This window comes from Nannospalax galili, unplaced genomic scaffold (assembly GCF_000622305.1).
Source record: "Nannospalax galili isolate Female #2095 unplaced genomic scaffold, S.galili_v1.0 scaffold144, whole genome shotgun sequence".
Classification (NCBI taxonomy): Eukaryota; Metazoa; Chordata; class Mammalia; order Rodentia; family Spalacidae; genus Nannospalax; species Nannospalax galili.
Genome location: NW_008353267.1, coordinates 2,836,980 through 2,861,415, shown reverse-complemented (window position 1 = coordinate 2,861,415; position 24,436 = coordinate 2,836,980). Strand labels below are relative to the sequence as shown.

The 24,436-nt window shown below is 44.5% G+C and overlaps 1 protein-coding gene across 1 annotated transcript in view; it reads left to right on the top strand.

The window, feature by feature from the left end:
• Prkch (protein kinase C eta) overlaps positions 1-24,436 on the top strand; it is a 231,036-nt gene that overhangs the window by 203,070 nt on the left and 3,530 nt on the right. The window contains exons 11-13 of the mRNA XM_008850507.3: positions 2,808-2,946; positions 3,678-3,866; positions 24,281-24,424. Of these exons, the coding sequence (XP_008848729.1) occupies positions 2,808-2,946; positions 3,678-3,866; positions 24,281-24,424 (472 nt within the window). The remainder of the gene's footprint in view (positions 1-2,807; positions 2,947-3,677; positions 3,867-24,280; positions 24,425-24,436) is intronic.

Below are 24,436 nucleotides of genomic sequence, written 5' to 3'. Positions count from 1 at the left end.
GTTGGGGGGGGGGGGGGGGGGTCTGAGAGAGATGGTATCCTGACTATAGTAGGGGAAGGATGAGCCTATAGAGGAGGGATGGACTGACTTAGAGGCAGAGGAGGCTTGCCTTGCCAAGGTGGGTGCATACGTACTCAGCACACCTGGGCCTTATGTCCCTGGTGCTAGAGACCGCTTTTAAGAGCCTGGGAGCAGAGGGAAGGCCCATGCCAAGAAAGCTTTGCTGTGTTCACCACATGCATTCTTGGATAACAAGGCTTCGTTTTCATTCCTGGGCATTTTCCAGTGACCACTGTTATAAGACCTACCCAGCCAGGCTGTGCCAACTCACAGAGGAAACCACAGTTGGTCAAACCAGTTCTGTGCCCTCCTACCTCCTCAGCCAGCACAGCATGATCTGAGCTGGACAGAGACCAGCCTTTTCCTCTGGGCCTCACAGGCCAATGGCCTTTTATTCTCAGACTAGGGATGGGGAAATAGATTTATTATTAGTGCCTTGACAAGCCTACTGTGAATGTGAGGCTCCAGAAAGCCATAAGCCCCACACATGGAAGACACCACAGTAAGGGGAACACCCTCACTTCTAACCAAGTGGCTCAAGACCAGGGCAGCCTCACTCACTGGCAATTAGCTGCCGATCTCCAGTTGTAGGAAATCCCCTACGGACCTAGTGTCCTTCCTTGATATGTTGCCGCCTTCCCACTGATAGGCCTGTGGTTTGTCTCTGAGTACACTGTACCTTTAAAAGCAGAGCATAGATATCTCCCACAGGCTGGATTGCTTCTCTCATCCACCTTTGGCTATGCCTGGGAGGCTAGAACCTGTGATGCTTCTCAAGACTTTTTACCTGTCTACCCTAGTTGCAGCTTCCCTCTGTAACAGTGTCCAGGCTCTGACTAGTATTTGCAGAGCTGGGTACTGAAGCCTGTGTCAAAGGGGGATTGTTCTAGAACAGTGCTGTCTTTGGCCTGTTCATACTTTTATCACCTGTCTACACTAAAGGCTTTTTAGCAAGCAATCCAGTTCCCTCCAGTGAATTCTTCTCTGAGGGTTGGGAGATGGTGGAAAGTGCCTTTATCACCAGTCCCCTTCTGTGACTTGTGTACACCCATACAAACCTTGTTCTCACTCCATTAATGTCTCTGGAAGCCCACCTACTCTAAAACACCTCTAAGGAAGGGTCTTCCTGCTGTTTCCCCCTGGGTCATCTGAGCCAAAACCCTTGATGATTCCACATTTGCAAAGGCTCTGCTTATTCTCCCCTTTCTCCTCCCCACGACCTTCTGCTCCGTCACCACCACCTGATTAAGAAATCAGCATCTCCCTGGACTGTTTCAACTGCCCTTAGTCCATCTCTTTCTGACCTGCAGGGAATCTGTTACTCCATAATAGCAAGCTACTTCCCTTTGGCAGAGTTAACTAAGTACAGAATTCCTTCATGTGGCATTCTGCACAGTAATTTTGTTTTGTTTTTGTTTTTTTGAGACAGGGTCTCACTATGTAGCCCTGGCTGGCATTGAACTCAGAGATACACTTGCCTCTGACTCCCCAGTGCTGGGATTAAAGGCGTGTACCACCATACCCAGCCAGTTCTGTGACTCTTTTCATGGCCCCACTCCAACTCATGGTCTTCAGAGTCCACTTGCATATCCATAACTCCCTGCCTGCCACTGGGCACCTGTTCGGTCCATCTGCCACTGCAAACTTCATACATACACACACACACACACACACACACACACACACACACACACCTTGAAGCCCAGGATACTCCGACTCGCCCTTTCAAACCTGGCTCAGTTTCTTCTGCTGTGAAGTTTTCCCTCTCTCTTCCTGCTGGAAAGACTCAATTGTTCTGTCTGGCTTCTCTCACAGTGCCAGGTTTGTACTCTACCATGCCTCTGGTGTATAGTAATTGATATGTTCATTTATGAGTTCTTTTTCTCTCTCCAGTATGTTTAAAAAATATTTTTAAAGAGTTATTTTATTTTTAATTATATGTATATATGTGTATGTGTGCATGCCACTCAATATAGTTGCTGGGAACTGAACTCGGTCCTCTACAAGAGCAGTATGCGCTCTTATTCTCTGAGCCAGCTCTCCAGTCTCTAACAAATGTTTATGAAGGACCTGGTGCTAGGTATAATAATGAACCAAACCATCCAGATTCTTGTCATCATAGGACTGCAGGTCTATCAAATATCTGTACTCCTATTGTGGTGTTAGCTCCCTGTGGACTATTTTTGAGATATGATCTCACTCTCTGGCCCAGGCTGGCGTTGAACTCACTGTATAGCCAATCTGGCCTAAAATGCCCAATCCTTTCCCTACCCCAGAGTGCTGGAATTACAGGTGTGCACCACCACACCTAGCTATGATCACCTGTACGCCGGATGCCTGTCAGAGTCCCTTGCATATAACAGCCACTTATTCCTTGAATGATCACTGAGTGAATGCTCATGGGCAGAAATGGGGGTAACATAAAAGATGGAATGTGGTGTGGGTGGATTTTTTTCTTATGGGAGAAAAGTACATGAACACCCAGAAAAGTCACATTCTGACCTGGATTCCTAACAGGTAGCCTACATTCTTCTACATGGTTCACCCATTTGTGGGATTCATCTTCTAAGGTCCCCGAGGCAAGTGCCGAGACTTGTAAACTTTTTTAATCCTGATACCCCAGAGACATTTCTTTCTTCTGAATTGTATTCAGAAAGCCCATGTAGTCACTTGGTCTGGCATCCCGTGAGCCTGGTCTTCCTGGTGGGCCTGGCTGCCTGTCACGTGCTGTTCTTGGTTTCTTTCAGAGATCTAAAACTGGACAATGTGCTGTTGGACCACGAAGGTCACTGTAAGCTGGCAGACTTCGGGATGTGCAAGGAGGGGATTTGTAATGGAGTCACCACAGCTACCTTCTGTGGCACACCTGACTATATTGCTCCAGAGGTGAGTGCACCTGGGCTTGGTGTGGCTTCTGAAATCTGAGCTCTGCTTAACCCTGACGAAATACCACCAGCTGTTATTGTTGCTTCAACTTCCTGGACAGCTTTGAAGCAAAGGCCTGTAGACTCCCCTATGGCTCATTGGGTGAATGGTAACTGAAAATGGCCACAACTCACCTAAACCATACTTGAGTTTAAAAATATTACTAATTTTGCAGTTGCTTTAAGTTTTCCTGTGAGGGCAGGGGTGGTTCACTCATGGTTATTTATTTTCCTCTTTATCTCAGTGATTTCATTGTAGCTCCTTTAGAAGATCTAAAGAAAAGCTCTTAAATCTCTTTCATATAGATGAAAGAACCCAGTGCCCTTTCCTCCACTACAGTTATGTATTTCCAGACTCTTCTGTTTTGAATATATACATCCTCTTGGCCTAAGCAGGGCATAAATGCTTGGTCACTTAGAATAGAAAGTGCCTGTATGTACGTAGGTGCACCTGTGTTGTGCAGTGCCCACAGAGGTCAGAAGAAGGTGTCAACGATCCCCTGGAACTGGAGTTACAGATGGTTGTTAGCGGCCATGTGGGTGCTGGGAATCGAACCTGGGTCCTCTGTAAGAGCAGCCAGTGCGTTTAACCACTGAGCAATTTCTCCAACCCCTGAATTGCTTTTCTTAGTCATAAAGAACACCTTTGTTACTAACATGCATAAAGCACCTCACATTGTCCCCTTTGCGCAGATCCTTCAGGAGATGCTGTACGGGCCTGCTGTAGACTGGTGGGCCATGGGTGTGCTGCTCTATGAGATGCTCTGTGGACATGCGCCCTTTGAGGCTGAGAACGAAGATGACCTCTTTGAGGCCATACTGAATGATGAAGTAGTCTACCCTACCTGGCTCCATGAAGATGCCACAGGAATCCTCAAATCTGTAAGTTTGCTTTTCAACAAGCTTCTAACTGACTTACTGCCAAGAAGTTTGCCTCACAGGCCTCTTGTGTCTTCACTGAATATCTTCTGCTAGTATGCTGCCACCCCTAACTGGAATTTGTGTTTCATTCTGAAGAATCGGCTCTCTTAGTCTGTTTTCCTCTTACACAGTCCTTGTTTCTGGGCCAGCTTCAATATCAGTTGATAGTTTGGATGGGAAATGCAAAAAGCACCAGCACTTGTGGCTTGAATGTAGGTTAAGTGAGGCCCCCTCCCTTCATGTAGTCAGGCTACACCAGGTCAAGTGAGAGCCAGTTCCAGTTTATTAGAGCAGTTGTGTTTCTGTTGGCAATGTCCAAGGAACAGGATGTAGGAGACTTTCTCTTAGTGCTGAAAGAGGAGGAGGGAGGTTTTCAAAACCCATGTAGATCATTTGGCCACTGCGTCATCTTTCTACGCAACACAAGGGCCAAGTTCAAGCTCCCAGTGCATGTGATTAAGGTGTCATTTTGAGAGTCTTTTCTTTTAGTGCATTCAAGGCAGTATGTGGCACGCCTTACTTTGAAGTAATGAAGAAACATCGATTTGCTGCCCTTATGTTGAAAATAAGAAAATATATGTGATTCTGTAACCTCATGAGTTGAATTTGAAAAATCATGTGTTGTTACCTACTATATGCAGAGGGGATATAAAAATAAATTTAAAATATACTCCTTAGTGAAAAATTAGGACATTCCATCCTCTGTTGAATAATATTTATAATGTATCTGTGGGCTTTTATCCCATAAATACAATCTTCAACTTACATTTATTCCATCTACTTTCCTAAAGTTATATCCTATATAAGGACTTAAAACAAAAGGTTAAGTTTGATAAATATTTGCTGTCTTGTTGAAAGATGGGTCCCCTTAAGGAATCTCCAGCCTTATAATTATTGCTATTTTGAGAACATCTTGTATGCAGGTCACTATGTCCTGGGACTGAAGATATAATTGTCCCCAAGAATTTTCTGTATTTCTTAAAGTAGGAGGGTCACAGAAATCCTTCTTAGATAAATGTTGTCAAAGTGAATCACAATTCATAGCTTAATTCTCAGGAGCTTAGGAGTCAATACACTCCTGAAATTGAGAAGGCACTAATGGCATACAGAAATAAAATTAAAATACTTTGGGCTTCTACCAAATGTCCCCACTCTAGCATGTTTTCATAAGAACAATTTATATCGTTAGAGATGAAGAACATGGCTTTTATAATTTTATGAGTAAAAGCCACCAAGAAGGGCTTATTTTTGTGGACTTGTGTCATGGAGTTTCTTAACTTCCTGGAAGGAAATGGACTCAACTGGGCTGGCCACAGCTAGCCCTGATAACAGGCTATGATGACACAGCCTCACCGTGCTGCAGAGCAAAGCATACTTTCCCAGTGCTGTGACCCAGAATCCAGTTTCTTGTGATTTTAAGGCATGCTGGCCTAGGGGGTAGGGGCGCCTAAAACAGCCACCATCAACATGCTAATGGCTTTTCACTGGAGAACATTTCTTGTTCAATTACTGCAGCTGCTTTGGCATTTTTATTATTTAAAAGAAGGACCCCAGCATTTGTGATTTGAATGGAAATGCTACTTCAAACCATAAAGACCACAGTGCCTGCTATCACGGAGGGTAAGAAGAAATGAGAGTCTCATGTCTGGGACTCGGAAAAGACCACCTCACCTTAGGATTGGATGTCTCTCCTATCTGCTTCTCTAAATTGTTGCTGCTGTTGTTCTTCCTTATTCAGACAAGGTCTCCCTATGTAGCCTTGGCTAGCCTTGAGCTCCTAGAGTGCCGCTTGCCTCTTCCTCTGGAGTCCCAGGATTAAAGGCATGCACCACCACACCTGACACTGAAATTTTGTCCTTTACATTTTTAGCTCTCAATCGTATTCTGGTGTCTCAGTTCTCTTGAAATACTTCTTTCTCTCTAAATCCGAGACTACATATCACCTCCTTAGTCAAGCTTAATAGACCCTGGAGTAGAACTGAACAAGGTTAAGAGTCACATGGAATTATTAAGAATGTTTCTCCTTAAAAGGCTAAATTCAAGTACTTGAAGCTATATCTTCAATATAAGTATGCAGTAAATGTTTTCAGTAACTACCACATTTGTTATCCAGGGATATCCTGCAGAGCACTGTTCTGAGAGGAAACAGGCTCCAGTGCCCCATCAGCGTCAGTGTCTCTCTCCTTGTAAGCCCACCTCTTGAGGAAGGACTGTGAATCCCATCACTTCTTCTCTTTGGCTTCTCTCCAGCTGCTCTGTTGGCCCCCAGCATCACCCAAGATCAGTATGTGTCATATACCTAGCATTGATTTCTCTGGTCTCTTTGAGGTGCCATCCTTGTAGGAAGGAGTAGGGGTTCAGGGTTCAGGCTGACAGTCCCAGGCCTCTTTCTCAGCTGTTCCTTCCTGTTGAAGTGGCTGTGGTGAGTTTCTGCTCCTCTGTAGATCTCAGTGTCCTTGTGTATAAAAGAGAGCTAGTACAATCCAGGACATAAGAATGATATATAGAAACCTTCTGGGCATACATTAAGCATGCTCCTGTTTACATCTTCAAGGAATCTGCCCTCAAAATAACTTTCTGTGAAAATACTTGAAAGTTGTGAGATAAAATATACTACCAAAAAAAAAAAAAAATCACTGGGAAAATTTCTGGAGCAATTTTGTGTATTTTGGTCTCCCTACCTTTAACTAAGAGATGAGGGATCAAGCTGAACTTCACAGAGGGCCGAAGCATTTAAATGGAAATATAATCAAGAAAATCTGTTAATAGCACTTAATACTGACTAGGAAAGCTGGGAGTGATGACCCTTGCCTGGAATGCCAGCATTCTGGAAGAAGAGGCAGGAGGCTCCCTGCAAGTTCAAGACGTGATTTCAGGCTGGCCAGCTAGGGCTTCACAGTGCAATTCCATCTAAAGAAATCAATGAAAAGATGAGAAAAGCAGAGAAAAAGAAGAACGCCGTCTAAGGGCAGGCCTGGGCTCTTTCCTCGCTGGCTGTATGACTTTGGGCAAAGAGCATAATTCTGTAGTGCCCTGGTTTCCTCACCTGTGCCATTGGAGTGTTTGTCTATAAGGCTACATACAGTATGGATGAGACAAGATGGTGCAGAGATGCTTAGGGTGTTATTGTTCAACAGGGTGCATGCTCACAAAGTGGTCACTGTTGTGTGAATTGATACATGAAATGGTTTTTAGACTCCTGAAAAAATGATTACTTTGCTGCTGGAGAGTTTGAGTATCAAGTCAGGCTTTATAAGCTATCCAGACAGCTTCCTGACTCTCATCACTTCCCAGTTAATTAGGCTACCAAGGAGTTCTTTGACTCCTGGACAAATCCTTAGAGACTGTCCTTTCTGATGCCCTCATTTTATAGATGAGGAAGATAAGAAGCACAGAGAGAGATGGCCCAGCAGAGGCCATGTAGCACACGACCTTCCTGCATTGCTAATGAGGATGTCAAAAGGTACAGCCACTGGGAAAATGATATGGTAGGCAGTTCCTCAAAACATTCAACATAGAATTACCATATGATCCAGCAACCGAACTTCCAGTTACACGCCCAAAAGAACTGGAAACAAGAACCCATTTGTATATCTGTGCTCATAGCATCTCTGTTCCCAATATCAGAAAGGAAACCAACCTGAATGTCTCTCAATAGATAATCTAAATGTGGTATATCATACAATGAATATTATTCAGACTTTAAAAGTGATTCATCCATGTACTACAACATGGAAAATCTTGATGACATTATGCTGAGTGAAATAAGCCAAAACCAAAAGGACAAATATGTGATTCCATTTACATAAGGTCCCTAAAATAGTTCAGTTCACAGAAACAGCCATTCGAATGGTGGTTGCAAGGAGCTGGAGAAAGACGGGAATGAGCACTTCGTATTTGAAGAGTGTGGAGGTGCATTTTAGAGGGTGAAAGTTCTGGAGATGGTTGTAACATGGTGTGAATGTGGATATGTGTAATGCCACTGGCCATTTTGCCGAAAAAGAGCCGAAACGCTAATCATATTATACATATTTTGCTACAATTTTAAAAATGGGAAAACTCACAAACATTTAGAATCAGAATCTAGAGTTTTCTGACTCCAATTTTTTCAAGACACCAACCTGGACTTCGCCTGTCCCTTCCCTTTTTGCTTCTATTTCCCATGAATAAAAGACTTTTATCCTCATAGCCTCCCTTTCCTAGCACCCAGATTACTACCTGATGAGGTTCTTTCCTGTTGTATCGGGAACTTTAGCCACTGGAGGAAGCTACTAGGGTCCTGTGTGTTGCTGCTCACAATGCACTGACTTCTCACCTATTTAACTTTCCTTTAGATGAGGCATGGTGTTTATGATAATAATTGGTTTCAGTAGTATTTAAAGGCTGTGCGTGGTATCAGAAATAATAATCATTCTACTGCCCAGAGGTGAGTATCTAAGACTCTGAAAGGAGAAGCTGCTCTGGTAGGCAATCAAAATCCACGTTCAGTTTAACTCAGTAAATGTCTGTCAGGTGCTTCCTTGGTTTGTGCTAAGTGCTGGGAATGCAAAGGCAATAAGACCTGGCCTCCGTCTATCTTCATCACAGTGAGGGAGGACTAAGAACAGGTCAATGAGCACGTCACACACTACCAAGCAGAATCATCTTCTGAGAACTTTCTGGAGGCAAGAATGGGGAAAGTGACATAGGGGTAAGACAAAAGATAAGACATTTACACTGGGTGTTGAGGGACAAGTGAGTTCACTGGGGTAGACAGAGTGAGGCGGATGTGTATAGAGGAAATAACATGTGTAAAGCCTCAGGCAGGAAGTGGCACATATGTTCCAAGAACTGTGGTTTCTAGCTCTATGTTGTTGGAGCATTGGGGGCTGGCTGGAGAGCCATAGAATATTGAGGTGAGGACATGTGAGAATATTGATGGATCCAGGGGACATTTGGAAAGTGCGATATATGTGTCAGTTGTTCACGTGGGTCTGGAACAGAGTATTACATATTATTGGTATGAACTGTGGGAGTAGGTGTTGAGCAAGAGAGACGTGACAAGTAAAAAGAGAATGGGGGAACAGAGCGGGGCCTAAGGCAGTGAAGATGATGAGGTGAGGAAGCCAGGAAGGAATGACTTCAGACTGCATAAACATGAAAAACTGAAACATGTCTGTGGATTTTATTTCCAGTTAAATAAGCCAGTTGTTACACAGTGTAAGTCATGAAAAGCACTTCTGGCAAGGCAGGAGCAAATGGTCTTCATCACATAACCTAAGACTGAGGAATGAATTCCTGTTCACAGTTCATTAAGACAAAACCTCTTTAAAGACTCTGAACAAGCTTTTGTTGTACAATGCCACATCAAGGTATTCTGTTTTCTTTACCAGTATACACTTGAGATCTTTTTCCCATGATCAGGCATTCTGGGAGCAAAGTGCTCTCAAGTTCCTAATCCTAGTTCTTGGATACATTCCGTGGTCCTAAAGCAACAGGGAATCATGAGTGCTAAGGTTTAAACTGTAATCAGCCCTCTTTGCTTTGAATTTCATAAAGCATAAACACAGAAGTTCAGGGCTAGAAATCCCCCAAATCATCTTATCCAAATCCTTGGTTTATAGACAAACAAACTGAGGCTCACTGAGGTCAAAGGACTTCACATGATGTGAGCACAGTCTTGCCATTGTCTTGAGCCCTGTTCTCTTTCAGCCACCATTTTTCAGTCTCGGTGTCTGTGAAGCAGTGGCCGATGATCACCTTCAGTGCTCACTTCAGATGAGGCAACATGCATGGGAGCATTTTCAAAGTGGAACACACAACATAAAGGCGAGTTATTAGTATTGATAAATATGAGCAGTAATTTCACAACACAAGATGTCATTATCTTCATCCTATTCCTGAACAATCTGGTAACATCATCAAAAATCATTAAGTACTTAATTATACATGAGGCTCTGCTGGATGGCTCTCATTTCTAAGAGAACTGTGTTTTTAAAGTCAGTCTTTCAGTCTAAACTCAAGACATATAGGTGAGGTGTAAAGAGTCAAATAAGTATTGATCCATGTCTTCACTTAGCGAGTTTATATCAATGGATGGATGGATAGGAAGGAAAGGATGGGAGGGAGGGAGGGAGGGAGGGAGAGAGAGGGAGGGGGAAAGAGAGAGAGAGAGAGAAAGTAGGAAGAAAGAGAAAGATTGATAGATATGCCAGTGTGTTAGCTGCCATGTGGGTGCTGGGATTCAAACCCGGATCTTCTGAAAGAGCAGTCAATGCTCTTAATCACTGAGCCGTCTCTCCAGACCCTCAGAAGAAGGTTTGAAAGAAACAATTGTACAATAACTATATACTTAGAATTTGCCAACAAAAAAGTCCCCAGGCTTTGAAAGCATAGCCACCAGAGCTATCCTCACTTGGCCTGGCAGCGGAGGCCATCCTGTGGAGAGTTTTAAGTGGAGAGAAAAGGCTAAAGAGAAATGACTTAGCCTTGACATATGTAAAGGTCCTAAGAAAGAAAACAACCTCTGACTAGCACTGTGGCACGTGGGTGTGTGTAATGATACAATGGCAGAAGATGAGGCTGAAAGAGCCGCGGAAGCCCAAAGGGTATAACGGACACAGAAAGGAGTTTGGATGTTGGAATGCCAAGGCTAGTGTCTGAAGCATTTCGGACAAGCCTGAGTGACCACATCATGTCTCATGTTTAAAATATAGCTCTGGTTGTGGTAGTGATGGAGAGAGTGGGCCGACAGGCAGAAGTATTTGCAGATAAAATGATTTCTGGAATTTCAAAACAATCCAGGGTTGGGGGAGAGAACAGCAGAAGCAAAGCTAGGCACAGGTCAGTCAAGCCTGTGTGCTGGCTACCTCCAGGCATTTGACTGTCCTCTCTAGTTACGTGCATCTGAAATTTCCTATAATAGAAAATGTTATCATCAACATGTGAATGGAAGTCTTGTACGAGCTTTGTGTATGGATGGAGAAACACCCTCAATCTGTGCAGGAGAAATGAGCTTAGCCTTCACGGATGAAGGGAAATGGTTTAATAACACAAATCTACAGAAATAGCAAATGATGTGAGTTCCACACAAGCTCTCCCCCGGGTCCCAGGCACATCTTTCACTCCAAGCAAGAGTGAAAGTCCCCAGACTGGAAGTCAACATCACCCTGTCGTAATTTTTAATGCAGTGGTTTTAAACACACTCATCTCTTCAGCATTCCTGAGTCTCCATGCCTCGAGAAGTGCCCTTCAGCCCCTAGTCAGTTCAATATACCCTTTATTACTTTTCTGTTGTTGTGATAAAACACCATGACCAAGGCAACTTCTAGAAGGAAGAGTTTATTTGGCTTAGGATTCCAGAGGGAGAGTCCATTATGACAGGGGAGGCAGGCAGCAGAGGTGGCAGGAGCAGATAGCTGGGTGCTCACATCTTCAAGCAGGCACGGGAAGTAAAGCATGAAACTGGAAGTCCAGAAAGGCTTAAGAACTCTCAAAGCCCACCCCCAGTGACGTGCTTCCTCCAGCAAGGCCACACCTCCTAAACTGCCCAAAACATTGCCACCACCTGGGGACAAAGTGTTCAAATACTTAAAGCCTATGGGAGACATTCTCATTTAACCTATCAAGTACTCTAAAGAATCATTTTTAGCAAGTGAAAAGGAGAACTGAGGGAAAAGTCCTCATGAGTAGACTCTGCCCCAAGCCGCTGCCCTGTAACCCTGTAAGGTCTTTTTCTGCCCAGCTGTGTCAGCCCTGTCCCACCAGAGAGACAGAAGAACCAAGATCCCTTGACAGCCCTTCACATCACCCTTCCCAGGAGCTCAGCAGTGGGGGTCATCTTGATGTGGCTTCCTGCAATTTTCTGATGATTTTTTTTAAAGGTATGGTTAGGGCTGTTCCTGGGATTAGTGTCCACTAGGTATTTTGCATGCCTTTGTTTCCTTCCAAAATAAAAAGCTGTTTGAATTCCCCTTTTTTAAATGGAAGCCATTACTATTATTCACTGTCTATGGAAACTGTTCACACTCCCATTTGTGTAGTGTACCATGGGGCTGTTAAAGACCTTGGCACTTCATCTGTGTGATAGGGTCAGTGCACCTTCTGACTTCAGGGCAGAGAAGGCTAGTCCTTGTCCATTGTCCCCGTGAGAGTGGATGGTGCGGGACAGGGTTCAGCCTCTTCTGACTGGTAATCCAGTGTTACTTTCTATACCACTCTTCCCACCACCACCGTGGCCAGTCCCCTTTCCACCTCTGCCACCTCCAAGATTGTAGACATCTGAATCCTTTGTGTGTGGCTGTCTAAAAGTGTTTTACAGTCATAAGGCAAGAACAGTGGACTTCCTTGTAGGACCATCTATGGAGCACAGAATCAGTGGCTGGAGGAATAGTTAGAAGACATACAATTTAGCTCAAATTCTACTTGTGAAGAAAAACAATTCCCAGATCATTAACCCCTGATCCCTGCATTAAAAATAACCATTGAAAAGACTATATCCCTTCTTGTTCTGTCTTCTCTCTCTCTCTCTCTCTTTTTCTTTCCTTGCTTTAAATGTATCTGTTGGGCCAGTGAAATGGCTTAGCCAGTAAAAGTACTTGCCACCAAGATCAATGACCTCAGTTTGATCTCCAGGACCCACACAGTAGAAGGAGAACCAATTCTCACAAGTTGTCCTTTCATCCCTATGCATGCCATGGTGGTACATGCACACACACACAGACACACACACACACACAGCAAATAAATTAAGTAAATTAAAAATGTATCTGCTAAACACACACATATGTCCAAATAGCCTCTCTCTTAAAGAATAGATTATTAAAACTGACAATAACCTCAGAAGTTAATAGATGTTCAAAGACACACATTTGTGTAAAAAAGTAGATACAATTTTTCCAGATTGCTAACTTCAAAGGCTTGTTGTTGATTTAATGTTTTTGTTGTTTTTGAAACAAATACTGTTTTCTGTGGTCACCATATTACCATTTTCTTAGGTTCACCCTGAATTATGCCAAAATGATGATAATCATCACACACACACACACACACACACACACACACACACACACACACACGCACACAAAGAGAGAGAGAGCATAGTTTTCATAGAGCTTCAGAGGTTCACCTGAGCTTTACCCATCTACTCAAAAAAGGCAGGCTTATGGAGGTCCTCAAGAAGCACCAGAGCTCAGGGAGGGGAATGCTGGCTCAGAGGAGCTGAGTCAGTGCCTCTGAGGCTCAGGTGGCACCAGGCTGACTCAGGTAAACACCCTGCCTCTGAGGTCACACAGCTAGGGAGTTAGCTGGGTGCTGAAGGAGCTTCTGTGTTCCCCTGAGTCACGGCTGTCAGTTCTGGAGGCATTGTAAACTCAGCATTGGCAGGAGATTATGAAGTGCTTTTGTTCCTAAGCTTTACAGAAATTACAGAGTGCTTGTACACGTGTGGGTTTATCTGTCATCGAAGTGATCAGATTACATCATCTGTGCATTGTGTACAGAATCCCTGCTGGCCTCTATGCACAAAGCAGGGAACCACAGTGAATTCTGGGATCTTCCCTGACCACGAGTGAGTCCCCATCTATGGCCAGGAAGCTAACTGGGGAGCACCACTTGTTATCTCCTCTCTTTCCCATGCCTCTCTTGATAGAGGTTGGAAGGCTCAAGGGAGTGGCCAAAAGGGAGTCAACTAAAAGGAGGTCCCAGCACTGGGGAGGCTGAGGCAGAAGGATTTCTGGTTTAACAGCAGCTTGGACTACATAAGCAGAACTTTGGAGGAGGAGAAGGTGGGAGGAGGGAGGAGGAGGAGGAGGAGGAGGAGGAGGAGGGAGGATGGGAATGAATGCTTACAGGAGGAGGAGGGAGGGAGGATGGGAATGAATGCTTTGCAGGCCTCCAACTCCAGATCATCAAAGCTGACTTTTCAAATATTGTTATGAAGAAAATCCAAAAGAAAGCTGCCAAAAGACCCTTTAATGAGAGGCCATTAGTGTGCAACCAGGCAGTCATGCTCCAGGACTGGAGTTCCCAAATGAGGAAACAGGGTATCCACAAGCTCTCATGGAAGCTTTTGGTGGGGTTGGCACCTTCTGGAAGGATCTAATGACTTGCATCAAGGCTTGTGTGGCAGATAACAGAAAAACAATCATCTTCCCAGAGACTTTACCTTTGATGAGTTTTTAGTGTATATTTTATTATTAAAGTTATTTTTTCTTCTTTCCCCCTCATTAGATTGCACATTTCCTGAAAATAAAGTCTAGCATTTTATTTGCAGGAAGGAGTGTGAAGGATTTCTTTTCTGATTCTTTTTTAAATGGACTATTCATACTATAGTTCTCTTTAATCTCTACCACCAGCTTTCCAGCTAGGAAAATAAATAAAGATGTCGAAGGTTTTGTGAAGTGAAAATAGAAACTCTTTCCATACAGAGACTTGCTAGCCACTGTCTATGGATCAGAATTTTTTAAGTTGAGGATATTCTCATGACCAGCAGCAGCACACTTTCCCTTTTCATGTTCCTGGGGCTGGAGAGACAGCTCAGTGGTTAAGAGCACCATCTGCTCTTAAAGAGAACCCAGATTTGATTCCTGGCACCCACATGGTGGCCGACAACCATCTATAACTGCAATTCCAGGGGAATCTGATGCCCTCTTCTGACCTCTGGGGGCATTATAGGACATGGGTACATTATACATGCAGGCAATAGACTCATACACATAAAATAAAAATAATATATTTTTTAAAAAGATCCAATTTGTTTTTGTAGTTGATCATTAGGCTTGGTTTGGATGATATATCTCTAGAAAAGCCATCTCAAGCACCCCTTCCTTCCAATAGCAACACTTGGGGGTGACTGGTAAACTGGAATTCTTTGTGTGCCTTGGGCAGGTGGGGTGGTGGCAGCGGGGAGCGCCTCCTCTACCTTCATGCTTGGAAGTTACTGGAGAGCAGAGGAACTTGCCTCATTGGCCACTCTGCTTGAGTCTGGTTCCAGGAACATTGGCTAACAGAGGTCATAGGCATTAGCTCAAGTGCATGACCCTGAGCTTCCATCTCAGAGGTGCCTCTGACCTTCACCTGTTCCAACCAGCACAGACACATGCACGAGTAAAGCTCCTAAGATGGCCTAGGATTCAGGAAGAGCAAAGTTTATTAAACACAGGAAAGGCAGAATGTTGGCAGCACTGACAAGGGATCATTGAGTATGTATCTGTGCAAAGGCTGGGGTTCCCATCACAACCTGGAAAATATAGCCAACAGTCCACTGCAGATTGAGCCCAGTTCCTGCCCTCTGGTTGGAACAGGAAGAATACAGGGCACTTATTGTACTGGATTTTGATAGGAAGAAGTAAAGCACAGTGTGCCCTGTCTCTAGAGAGAGTTCACAAAACACCCTTGTGTAGGTCAACTGTAACTTGCCAGAGGAGGCATTGGCCTTGGCCCCCTGGCGTTCTCAGATATGCCCACATGCCCACCTCTTCAACCACTAGGTTGGGGAGTTCAGCTACAGCAAGGTTATTTCTATTACTTTTTTATAAATTAAAGCCCACTTCCTACCCAAAAAGTACGTGGCATTTGTAGCTGAGGGAAGTATGGTCTACTCCAAAATGCGAGCTCTTTTCTTCCAGAGTGCTAATGAGAGACAAACACAGAAAAACAGAGAGAGGCAGAGAGACAGAGACGAGACAGAGACAGAGAGGAAGATTGTAGACCTTAATATCAGCAAATCGGCGAGGACCATGGGACACTGGCCTTGCTTCCCATCCAGGGCTGGGCAGAGCATTAGGTTCTAATTTGACGTTTCCAATAAAAATCATGTGCCTCCAAGAAAAGCCTTTTCATCACTTAATGGTACTAAGTAAAAAGGAAGCAAGGAATGGAGAAGAGTAAGGAAGGAAGAGAGAAAAAGGAAGGAAAGGGAGGGAGGGAAGGGAGGGAGGGAGAGAAGGAAGGAAGGAAGGAAGGAAGGAAGGAAGGAAGGAAGGAAGGAAGGAAGGAAGGAAGGAAGGAAGGAAGGAAAGAAGGAAAGAAGGAAGGAGCCTAGGTTCTTTTCTTTTTCTTTTTTCTTGTTTTGTTTTGCTTGTTTGGTTTGACCTTCCTTTTGTTCTGTCTGCCTCTTTTACCCTCTTTCTCCTGAGCTTATTTCTCTCATCTAGAGCCGCCTGTCTCTCTTTTGGCCAACAGCTCTTTAGGCTTTTGACAATACGAACTGTGCCCTTCTGTCTTCTCCAACACACAAACTCTCAGTTGTTTGCAGTGAAATCTGGTGGTCAGATGGAAAGATTCGTCGGGTTCTTGCCCCTCCTAGCCTCCCCATCTCTTAGCATCTGTTCTAGGTGCAATTCTCAGCCACTTCTCCCTTTGTAGAATTCAGGGTAGGGGTAGACAGTGTCACATAGGCCAAGAGAGGATGTGCTCCCTAAGGAAACACACCAAGTGCTAGGAATTCTCACCCAGGTGCAGTTCCAGGGTCAGGCCAGGGTTCCTACCAAACTAAGTCTTATCCATACTTCTCTTGGATCCAGAATCCAGATGAGAAGGTTGGTGGCCTACAGAGGAGGTGAAGTGTAGTGACCAAGAGCAAAGGTTTCTACTGTCACATGGACCTGGGTTTGAATCCCAGCTTTACAACACTTCTAAGCCATGTGGAATTGGACACATTAGAAATGGTCTGCTTCCTCAGTTTTGTCATCCATTAAATAGGATTAATAATCGTGGTTGCTCTAAGGATTATACACAAAGAATCTGAAGCATTTAACTCAATGCCAGGTAAAAATGAAGATTATTAACTTGCCTGTGTAGCAGAAATGGCTGCCACTTACTAAGCAGTAACAGTTACAAAAGCTGTACCTCCTCTCTCCATGCTCTCTGCTCCTGCAGCTGCCCTCCTAAACAAGTATGGACATCTGACAGGGTGGTTTCTTGCCATAGGTGTGTGGATTACCAGTCCCAGCCTTGCGAGTCAATTCCATGCAGGTCCATGGTGAACAAGCCAGAGTGACCTCCCTCCTGACTCTCCCTATGTTCCACAGCAGCACCATGCAGCATAAGAGCCTATTCTTGAAAAATTGCAGCTTGCTTCCTGAGAGCTATTATAAAAACCCATTTTGTGTCCCCTATATCCTGTCTCCTTCCCCTGTGACCACAACTCTGAGCTGGAGAGTGCTCCTGGCATGGGCCATTCCAAGATAGGTACCCCTACCTTCGTCACTATGAAGGGATGTGAAAGGAAAAGGTTGGCAGCTGCTCTTCCCAATCGGGTCAGACTCTTCCAGTGTCTGAAGCAGAAGGCATGTGCCTGCAGCATGCACACATGGGGTGCATTTTGTTAGCCCCTGGGTGGCCATCAGGCCATGTGCCCATGATGAGGTTAGCCATCGTGGCAGTGAGCCAGCCTCTCTTCTGTGTCTTGTGCTCTTTCTCTGCCTCCCCTCCCCAGCACTCTCTTTAGAGCCACCAAATGACTTCCTCCCATTTCAGAATTCCTCCCTGGAATATTGATAGGAGAGGCCTGCGGCTTGATTGCCTTCCCTTCTGGCTTGGCAACATCAGCCGCCAGCCCTGTCTGCCTTTTGTTTAAGGTCTGAAATGAAATGAAAAGAAGGGCACTCTGTTTGCCAACAGCCAAATCCAACTGTCAGGTAGAAAGTGCAGTGTTCTCGGACTCCTGTGAGAAAACGTTATTTGTCTAATTGCTCTGTTTATGTAACTAATCCTCTCCCCAAGAAAGCAGACATTTTGAAAGAGGAAAAAGAACTTTTGCCATTGCTTACATTTTAATGAGTTTCAAAGTGCACTTGGATGCTGTTGTCTTGGAATTCATTAGATGGGGCTACTTTAAACTCTGTCATCGAGAACATCCAACAACTCCACACCAAAGCCTCCACACATCTTCACAGCCCATAAGATGCAATCACTCATGTGCCTGACACCACATTGACAAAAACTTGGTCACTGCACCTGCTATCCTGAATGTGGTACCTCCCTCCTGCTGGATGCAATTCCACATTAGGTCTGATTTGTTTTCTTATTTTAGGATTGCCTCAGAAGGGGGCTAGAGAGATGACTCAGCAGTTAAAAGCACTGGCTGCTCTTGCAGAGGACCTGGGTTCAAATCCAGCACCCACATGGCAGCTAACAGCCATCTATAATTCCAGTTCCAGGGGATCTGATGCTCTCTTCTGACCTCCATGGGTATTGCAGGGCACAGGTGCACTTACACACATGCAGGCAATATACTCATACACATAAAAATAATAAAATATTTTTTTAAAAGATTGCCTCAGAAAAGACTTGCTGTCAAAGTTGTTTTTCAAAGACCATTCCCATCACCCCACAGCTTCAGTCTGGGACTGTGAGAGAGAGCAGAACGTATCTTCTTCTCTTTTTCCTGGCTGAAAAGTGGAATAACAGGAGGGCCAGATGAGACTCGGGACCAAGACTGACCTCAGATTTCAGTCTCTTCTTTTGGAGGCTTGAGGTACAAAAGATGGAGCTAGAAGAGATTTGAAAAGATACAATCAGCTGTTGTTTCTTTTAAAATAATGTTTTATTTTAACTTTTCTGTGTGTAAGTGTTTGGCCTGGATGTATATAAGTGTACTGCATGAGTGCAATACCCACTTAGGCCAGAAGAGGGAGTCAGATCCCCCTGGAACTGGAGTTATGGACGGTTGTTAACTGCCATGGGGGTGCTGGGAACTAAACCGGAATCCTCTGCAAGAGCAGCCAGTGTTCTTAACCACCAGGCCATCTCTCCAGTACCCATGAGCTGCCATTTCTTGAGGGCTTTCTTCGTGCCAGGCACTCTCCACCAATGGTTTCATGGGCTTTTACTGACATGTTCTAAGTGTAGGGAACCTCCATCTGATAGCTGAGTTCCAGAGAAGTTAAAATGTGCCCTAGGCCACACAGCTCCTCAGGCGGAAACTGGTATACATACACAAGTCTTAAACACCAGAGCCTGGGTAGTTCCCCTCTACTGTCCACTCTAAAGGACATTTCAAATCCTTCAGGTATCAGTCCTGGTTTGCAGGAGTTTTCTTAGAAAAAAACAAGCCTGGCAGACATCATCCAGTACAGTTCACTTTAGAGCTATCTCTGGAGAAAGCTTGGCTGACTGCTCTCCCCTGTAGTCAGACTTTATCTGTGGCCTGGGAACTTCCCAGTCTCTCCTTCCTTCAGCATCCTCTAGTTTAACTCGACCTTCCTTGCAGGGATGCAGAATGGGTCTGAGACCTTGGCCTCTCTCCTGTCGTCCATGATGAGACTTGCATTTGGGATGGAACCAACCTTTCCTAGGCCCCTCACTAACTCCCTGCAGCTTATAAAGTGCGTTCGTTGGCTCTAGGAACTATCTGTTTCCTTTGGTAAATGTATTTAGAGTCTCCTGCAGCCACATGATTTGCTTTTTTGGCCAGCTTTTCTGTTTGGGCCACTGTCGGGAAGGAAGTCACTGGAGGTGAGGCAGATTTTAAGACCCACCTTAGACACAGATTATTGTTAACTTATTTGGCATTTGAGTACCATTAGAAACATGAGTAAACTGAGGAGGTTTTCTATAAGAGCATGATGCTGTCGCCATTCACAGCAGCAGGACCAGGGTGTTTGGAGAGAGCTCTGTGTTTAACCCAGGATGACTCCTGCATTAGTGCATGCTGTGACCCATGTTGGGCCTGGGACTGATGGGAAATGTTTCCTTAACTGCCTAGCTCAGCATCTATGGAGGGGCCACATCCACTTCTCCCTTAGCACCCACCCGGTTACCTCGCCCCCTCTTTGCACTGGTTCCTGTCTCAGTGTTCAGCCTCCCCTGACTCCTGGCTTTGTCATCTCCAGTTGCTGTCACTTGGATTTCCTTTTTTTGGACAGAGTCTTACTCTATAGCCCAGACTGGCCTCAAACTTGTTACAATACTATTGCCTCAGCCTCCTGAGTGCTTGGAATTACAGGCATGAGCCAGCATGCTCAAGTAGAACTTTCTTCTTCCTCTGTGCCAGAGATCAGAAGACATGAAAGTCAGCAAATGACACCAGTCTGCTATGAGGCAATAGGAGGCATCAGGGTATGTGGCCACCTGGGGATCTCATGCCCTCCACTGTTCAACTCCAGGCCATTTCTGTGAAGAAAAGACTATAAGCTCGATGTTGGAAAATAAGCAATATCCCAAGAGAAACTGAAAAGCCTGGCTTTCATGTGATGTGACACTCTTACTCTTTAAATGACAAATAATTTGAATTATTTTAAAACACACTACGTGTACTGAATAAAGTAGGTCACTGTTTTGCTTGTTTACTCCTCTCTCTTTCTCTTTTTCTCTCCTCTACCCTCTCTCTCTCTCTCTCTCTCTTTCTCTCTCTCTCCCCCCCCAAACAATCTTGCCTGCCTTCCCAAGAGCAGCCCTCTCTAACCGCACCCTGCACTCCACGTATACCTGGCTAGTTGTGTCTGTGAAACGGAGCAGATCAAACACTTCAGTCACTCAGTTGGCAAGACAGAGCTTTAGTTAAATTAAACAACCATCAGAGAGGGCCTCTCCAATGATGAATATGCTTAGTCATGGCAATGACAGTATGTGTGCCAACATGTGAACCAGGGGGTAGGTTTTTGAAGGCCGAATGAGGAGGATTATATAAATTATATTAAAACAATAATCCTTGGCTTCATGTTCAGTAACAAGGATGACATCAGTCCAAAGTTGGAGACACTTGGGCAGATAGCCTTGCAGGATATTTTCTGTGTCAGGTTGTTGTAGCATCTGTGTAAGGAGATATGGATTTGGCAGTCTTCTGGATAGTTCTTATTATCAGATAGCCCTGCAGAGGCCCACCTCCTTCACAGCCTCCAGCTCTGTTTACTTTATTAACCCTTGACACAAGTGACTTCATCTTGACTCTGACCACTTTAAGAATCTTAAGAAGTGTTGTGTTTGTCTTTACTCCCCTAAAATGCTGCTTCTGCGTTTGCTGTATTTAGTGCTAATACTGGAACCCCAGCTTCTGCTCCATCAGACAGCCTGGGAAGATGCTGTGATCTTGGACTCCTCCCTTTCACCCAGCCATAGGCAAATTCCTAACCTTCTAGATTGTTCCCAGTGCTCCCTTCCCATTAACTACAAGCTCTCTGAGTTTCTGAACTTACCTGTCATTTCAACTGTTGTCTCTGCCTCATTCACTCCACCACGGGGGAGTCCTTCTCATGTTGGCCTTACACATCACACTGTGGGCAGTCCCCTCACCTCTTCACAGACTTTCAGTGGGTTCAGCTCTCTACCCACACACTCCCCCAAGCATCCCTACATGCTACTGTCCTAGGCTTTGTGGTCTTCTGCCAGTACCCTGGGTGCTTATATGCATCTGAGCATGTGCGCCGAGGGCATGGCTGTCTTACTCCTTCTTTTCTGCATGGATTTTACCATGCTCTTCATCTTGTCAAATGTCACCATTTCCATCATGCTCTCAGTCACCTTCCTACCAGGAGCCCCAGTGCTGCTTGCTCAGACCTCTTCAAGCTCCCACAGCTGCTTGTCCACACCTCTTCAGTGTATCCTGTTATGTTATAAAGTTTGCTTCCCTTCTCTATTCACACCTTGATGGAGAGAGATTATCTTTGCTATGTGCAACCCCCTCCCCCAAGCTTAGTGCAGCGTCTTGCGTTCACCAGGTATTTGACTCCTCTGGCCTCCATAGGCACCTGCACTCATGTGCATGTACTCCCCCCATACACACACACACACACACACACACACACACACACACCACCCCACATAACTAAAAAAAAAAAAAAACTCTTTGAAAAAATACTGTCATACAAAAGGATTGGTTAGAACTCTAAGAGAAGAAAGTATCAACAGCAACGGTGTTACTCTTCCTAGCCCCAGTCCTAGAGATGTGCTTTTAAGAAGAGTTTTGTGATTTGGTCCGCTTGTCCTCAGACAATGCTCCTTCTACCAGTGCTTCGTGGAAGCTTGGATTCAGTGCCAGGGGCAGAGAAGAATGAGCAAAGTCAGACACCAGTGCTTCTGCCACCCTGGCATCTAGAACCCTACACCATTCCCCTCTCCCAGAACAAGCTGTACCCACACATTTACAAGATAGCCTCTGCTCCCATCCCTGGCGAGCCTTGGAATTTCCCACAAGTCATCTGGGTCTGCTCTCTGGTCCCTGTTTTTGTTTGTTTATACCATTGTTATTTGCTAATGAGTCTTTTAAATTGCTGCTGCTTGTCCATCCAGGGTTGTATTCTACTAACTTTGCCATGGAAAGAATCTACTCATTTCTTTTGTTCCCTTCCTCTGGAGAGAGAAATTTATGTGGGGAAATCACAGGCAGTATGTACCCCTAGCTCCTATGTAACAGAGTAATTTATAAGGTATGTATTTCCTAAGTCCACAATGACCACATTAGATGCCTACAGTAGAAACTGCTGTGATTGGACCTGTGTAGGTTTGAATGATCATTTTATTTGGGGTCCTACCTCCAATCCAACCTGTCAAATCATCTAATCCCTTCTCACCCAGAGAAATGAGGAGCCATTAAAGCCCACCAGGATCTTCAGTTTGGGACATGTTAGTGGTTAGCCTAGTCTTTAATGGCTGTGCAATCTCTTCAGCCCAGGGCCTTCAATTTTTTAGCATTTTCTAAACTGGATCCCGCGGGGTTGCTGTTTGCCGAGGAAATAATTGCAGTCTTCTCCCTCATGATCAGTCTTATTTGAACCAGCACTGGGGGCTTTACAGCGTTGACCACCTGCGTTGACGACCTTTCTAGACCTGCATCGGCAACAAGATTTTCACTGAAAAATATGTAGATTTACTCTGTACATTCAGCGCTTCAAACAATTTATATTAACACAGCGTTACTTTTGTCTTGTGTTCACAAATGAAACTTGGGCAAGGATATGTAGAGACTGTCAAAAGTTGTCAGACATAACTTGATTTAGAGTCCAAGGATGTAGCTCAGTGGTATAATACTTGCCACATACTTACAGGATCCTGGGTTCAATCCTCAGCACTGGAAATTTAAATACAAATAACAGCAACAACAACAAAAGCACAAAGAAAGCTAAAGTAACTTGATTAAAATAAAACCACAAACTTTGTTTGTTTCTCTGGTGCTGGGACTAGAATTCTGCATCTTACCCATGCTAGGTAAGCACTACACTACATCTACAACCCTTGAAGGTGGTTTTTCTTTTTTGTTTTGTTTTTTGTTTGTTTTTCTTTTTTGTTTTGTGTTTTGTGTGGTATGTGTGTACGTGTGTGTGTGTGTGTGTGTGTGTGTGTGTGTGTGTGTGTGTGGTTTTGCTTTGTTTTTGAGACAGTGTCTTGGTTTAGACACAGTGTCTTGGTTTAGAGAGTGTCTTGGTTTGAGACAGTGTCTTGGTTTATAACCTAGGCTAGCCTAAAACTCGCCATCCTCCTGCGTCAGCCTCCAGGCGGGATTATAGGCATGTGCCACCAAGGTGCTCAACCCAAACAGAGCTTTGTATTCACGTTCAGTTTTTTTAATGGGAAAATTAATTAAAATTGAAAGGTATAGTCTGGCGACCCTGAAAAGTGAATTATCCTCTGCATTCTTCTGATCATTTGATCAGAATCAAGACTGCTTATGAAAAACAGAATTAGTCCAAAATGTCTTGGGAACTGAGCATCAAGAGTGTCTCCAGAAGATTCATACACAAACATCACTTGAATATGTGGCATTTTCTTTCAGTTTTGGTCTACGCAGCAACATATTCCCAGTCCATAAACCTATTTAAAATGGAAGAGGGACATAGTGAAGAAAGAGAATATTCATCTAGAACTGTAATTTCTTTGCTGTGTAAAGAAAAGCAGCCAGACAGAAGTTTTTTTAGGTTTTCACCCTTGCTGCTTCTTCACACAGATCGTCACAAACAATGATTCTCACTCTTCTCTGTGGTCTTAGGAGAGAGGGAGATCCCTGGCCAGATGGACAGGTCTCAGAAAAATGGCACAGCTGTTCCTAAAAGTAGCCCCATTCATCACAGGCCTGCTGTCCACAACTGCAGTGTTCGGGAAAGGCACCATAGTTCATAAAGACCTTCTTTTCTTTAGACAGGAAAGAAAAATACATGGTGTTTACAGAAAAGAAAACTGGATCCTGAAGCCTTCTTTTAGTGGCCACGTCTGAAATGGAAGTGGGGAAGGCCAAAAATCCACTTGGGCAGTTGCATCTTTAAGGCGTGATTCATACTGCCTGTGCTGCCTGGGATGGAAAATCCGGCTAGCGAAGCAAGATCTGCCAGAAAAACCACCACTGGTTTGTCTGCCAGGACTGATGACCGCTGTCTTATGACACATTTGTGTATGAATCAATCTCTCTCTCTCTCTCTCTCTCTCTCTCTCTCTCTCTCTCTCTCTCTCTCTGTCTTTCCCAGTTCATGACCAAGAATCCCACCATGCGCTTGGGAAGCCTGACTCAGGGAGGTGAGCACGCGATCTTGAGACATCCTTTCTTTAAGGAAATTGACTGGGCCCAGCTGAACCATCGCCAAGTAGAACCACCTTTCAGGCCCAGAATCGTAAGTGTCAAG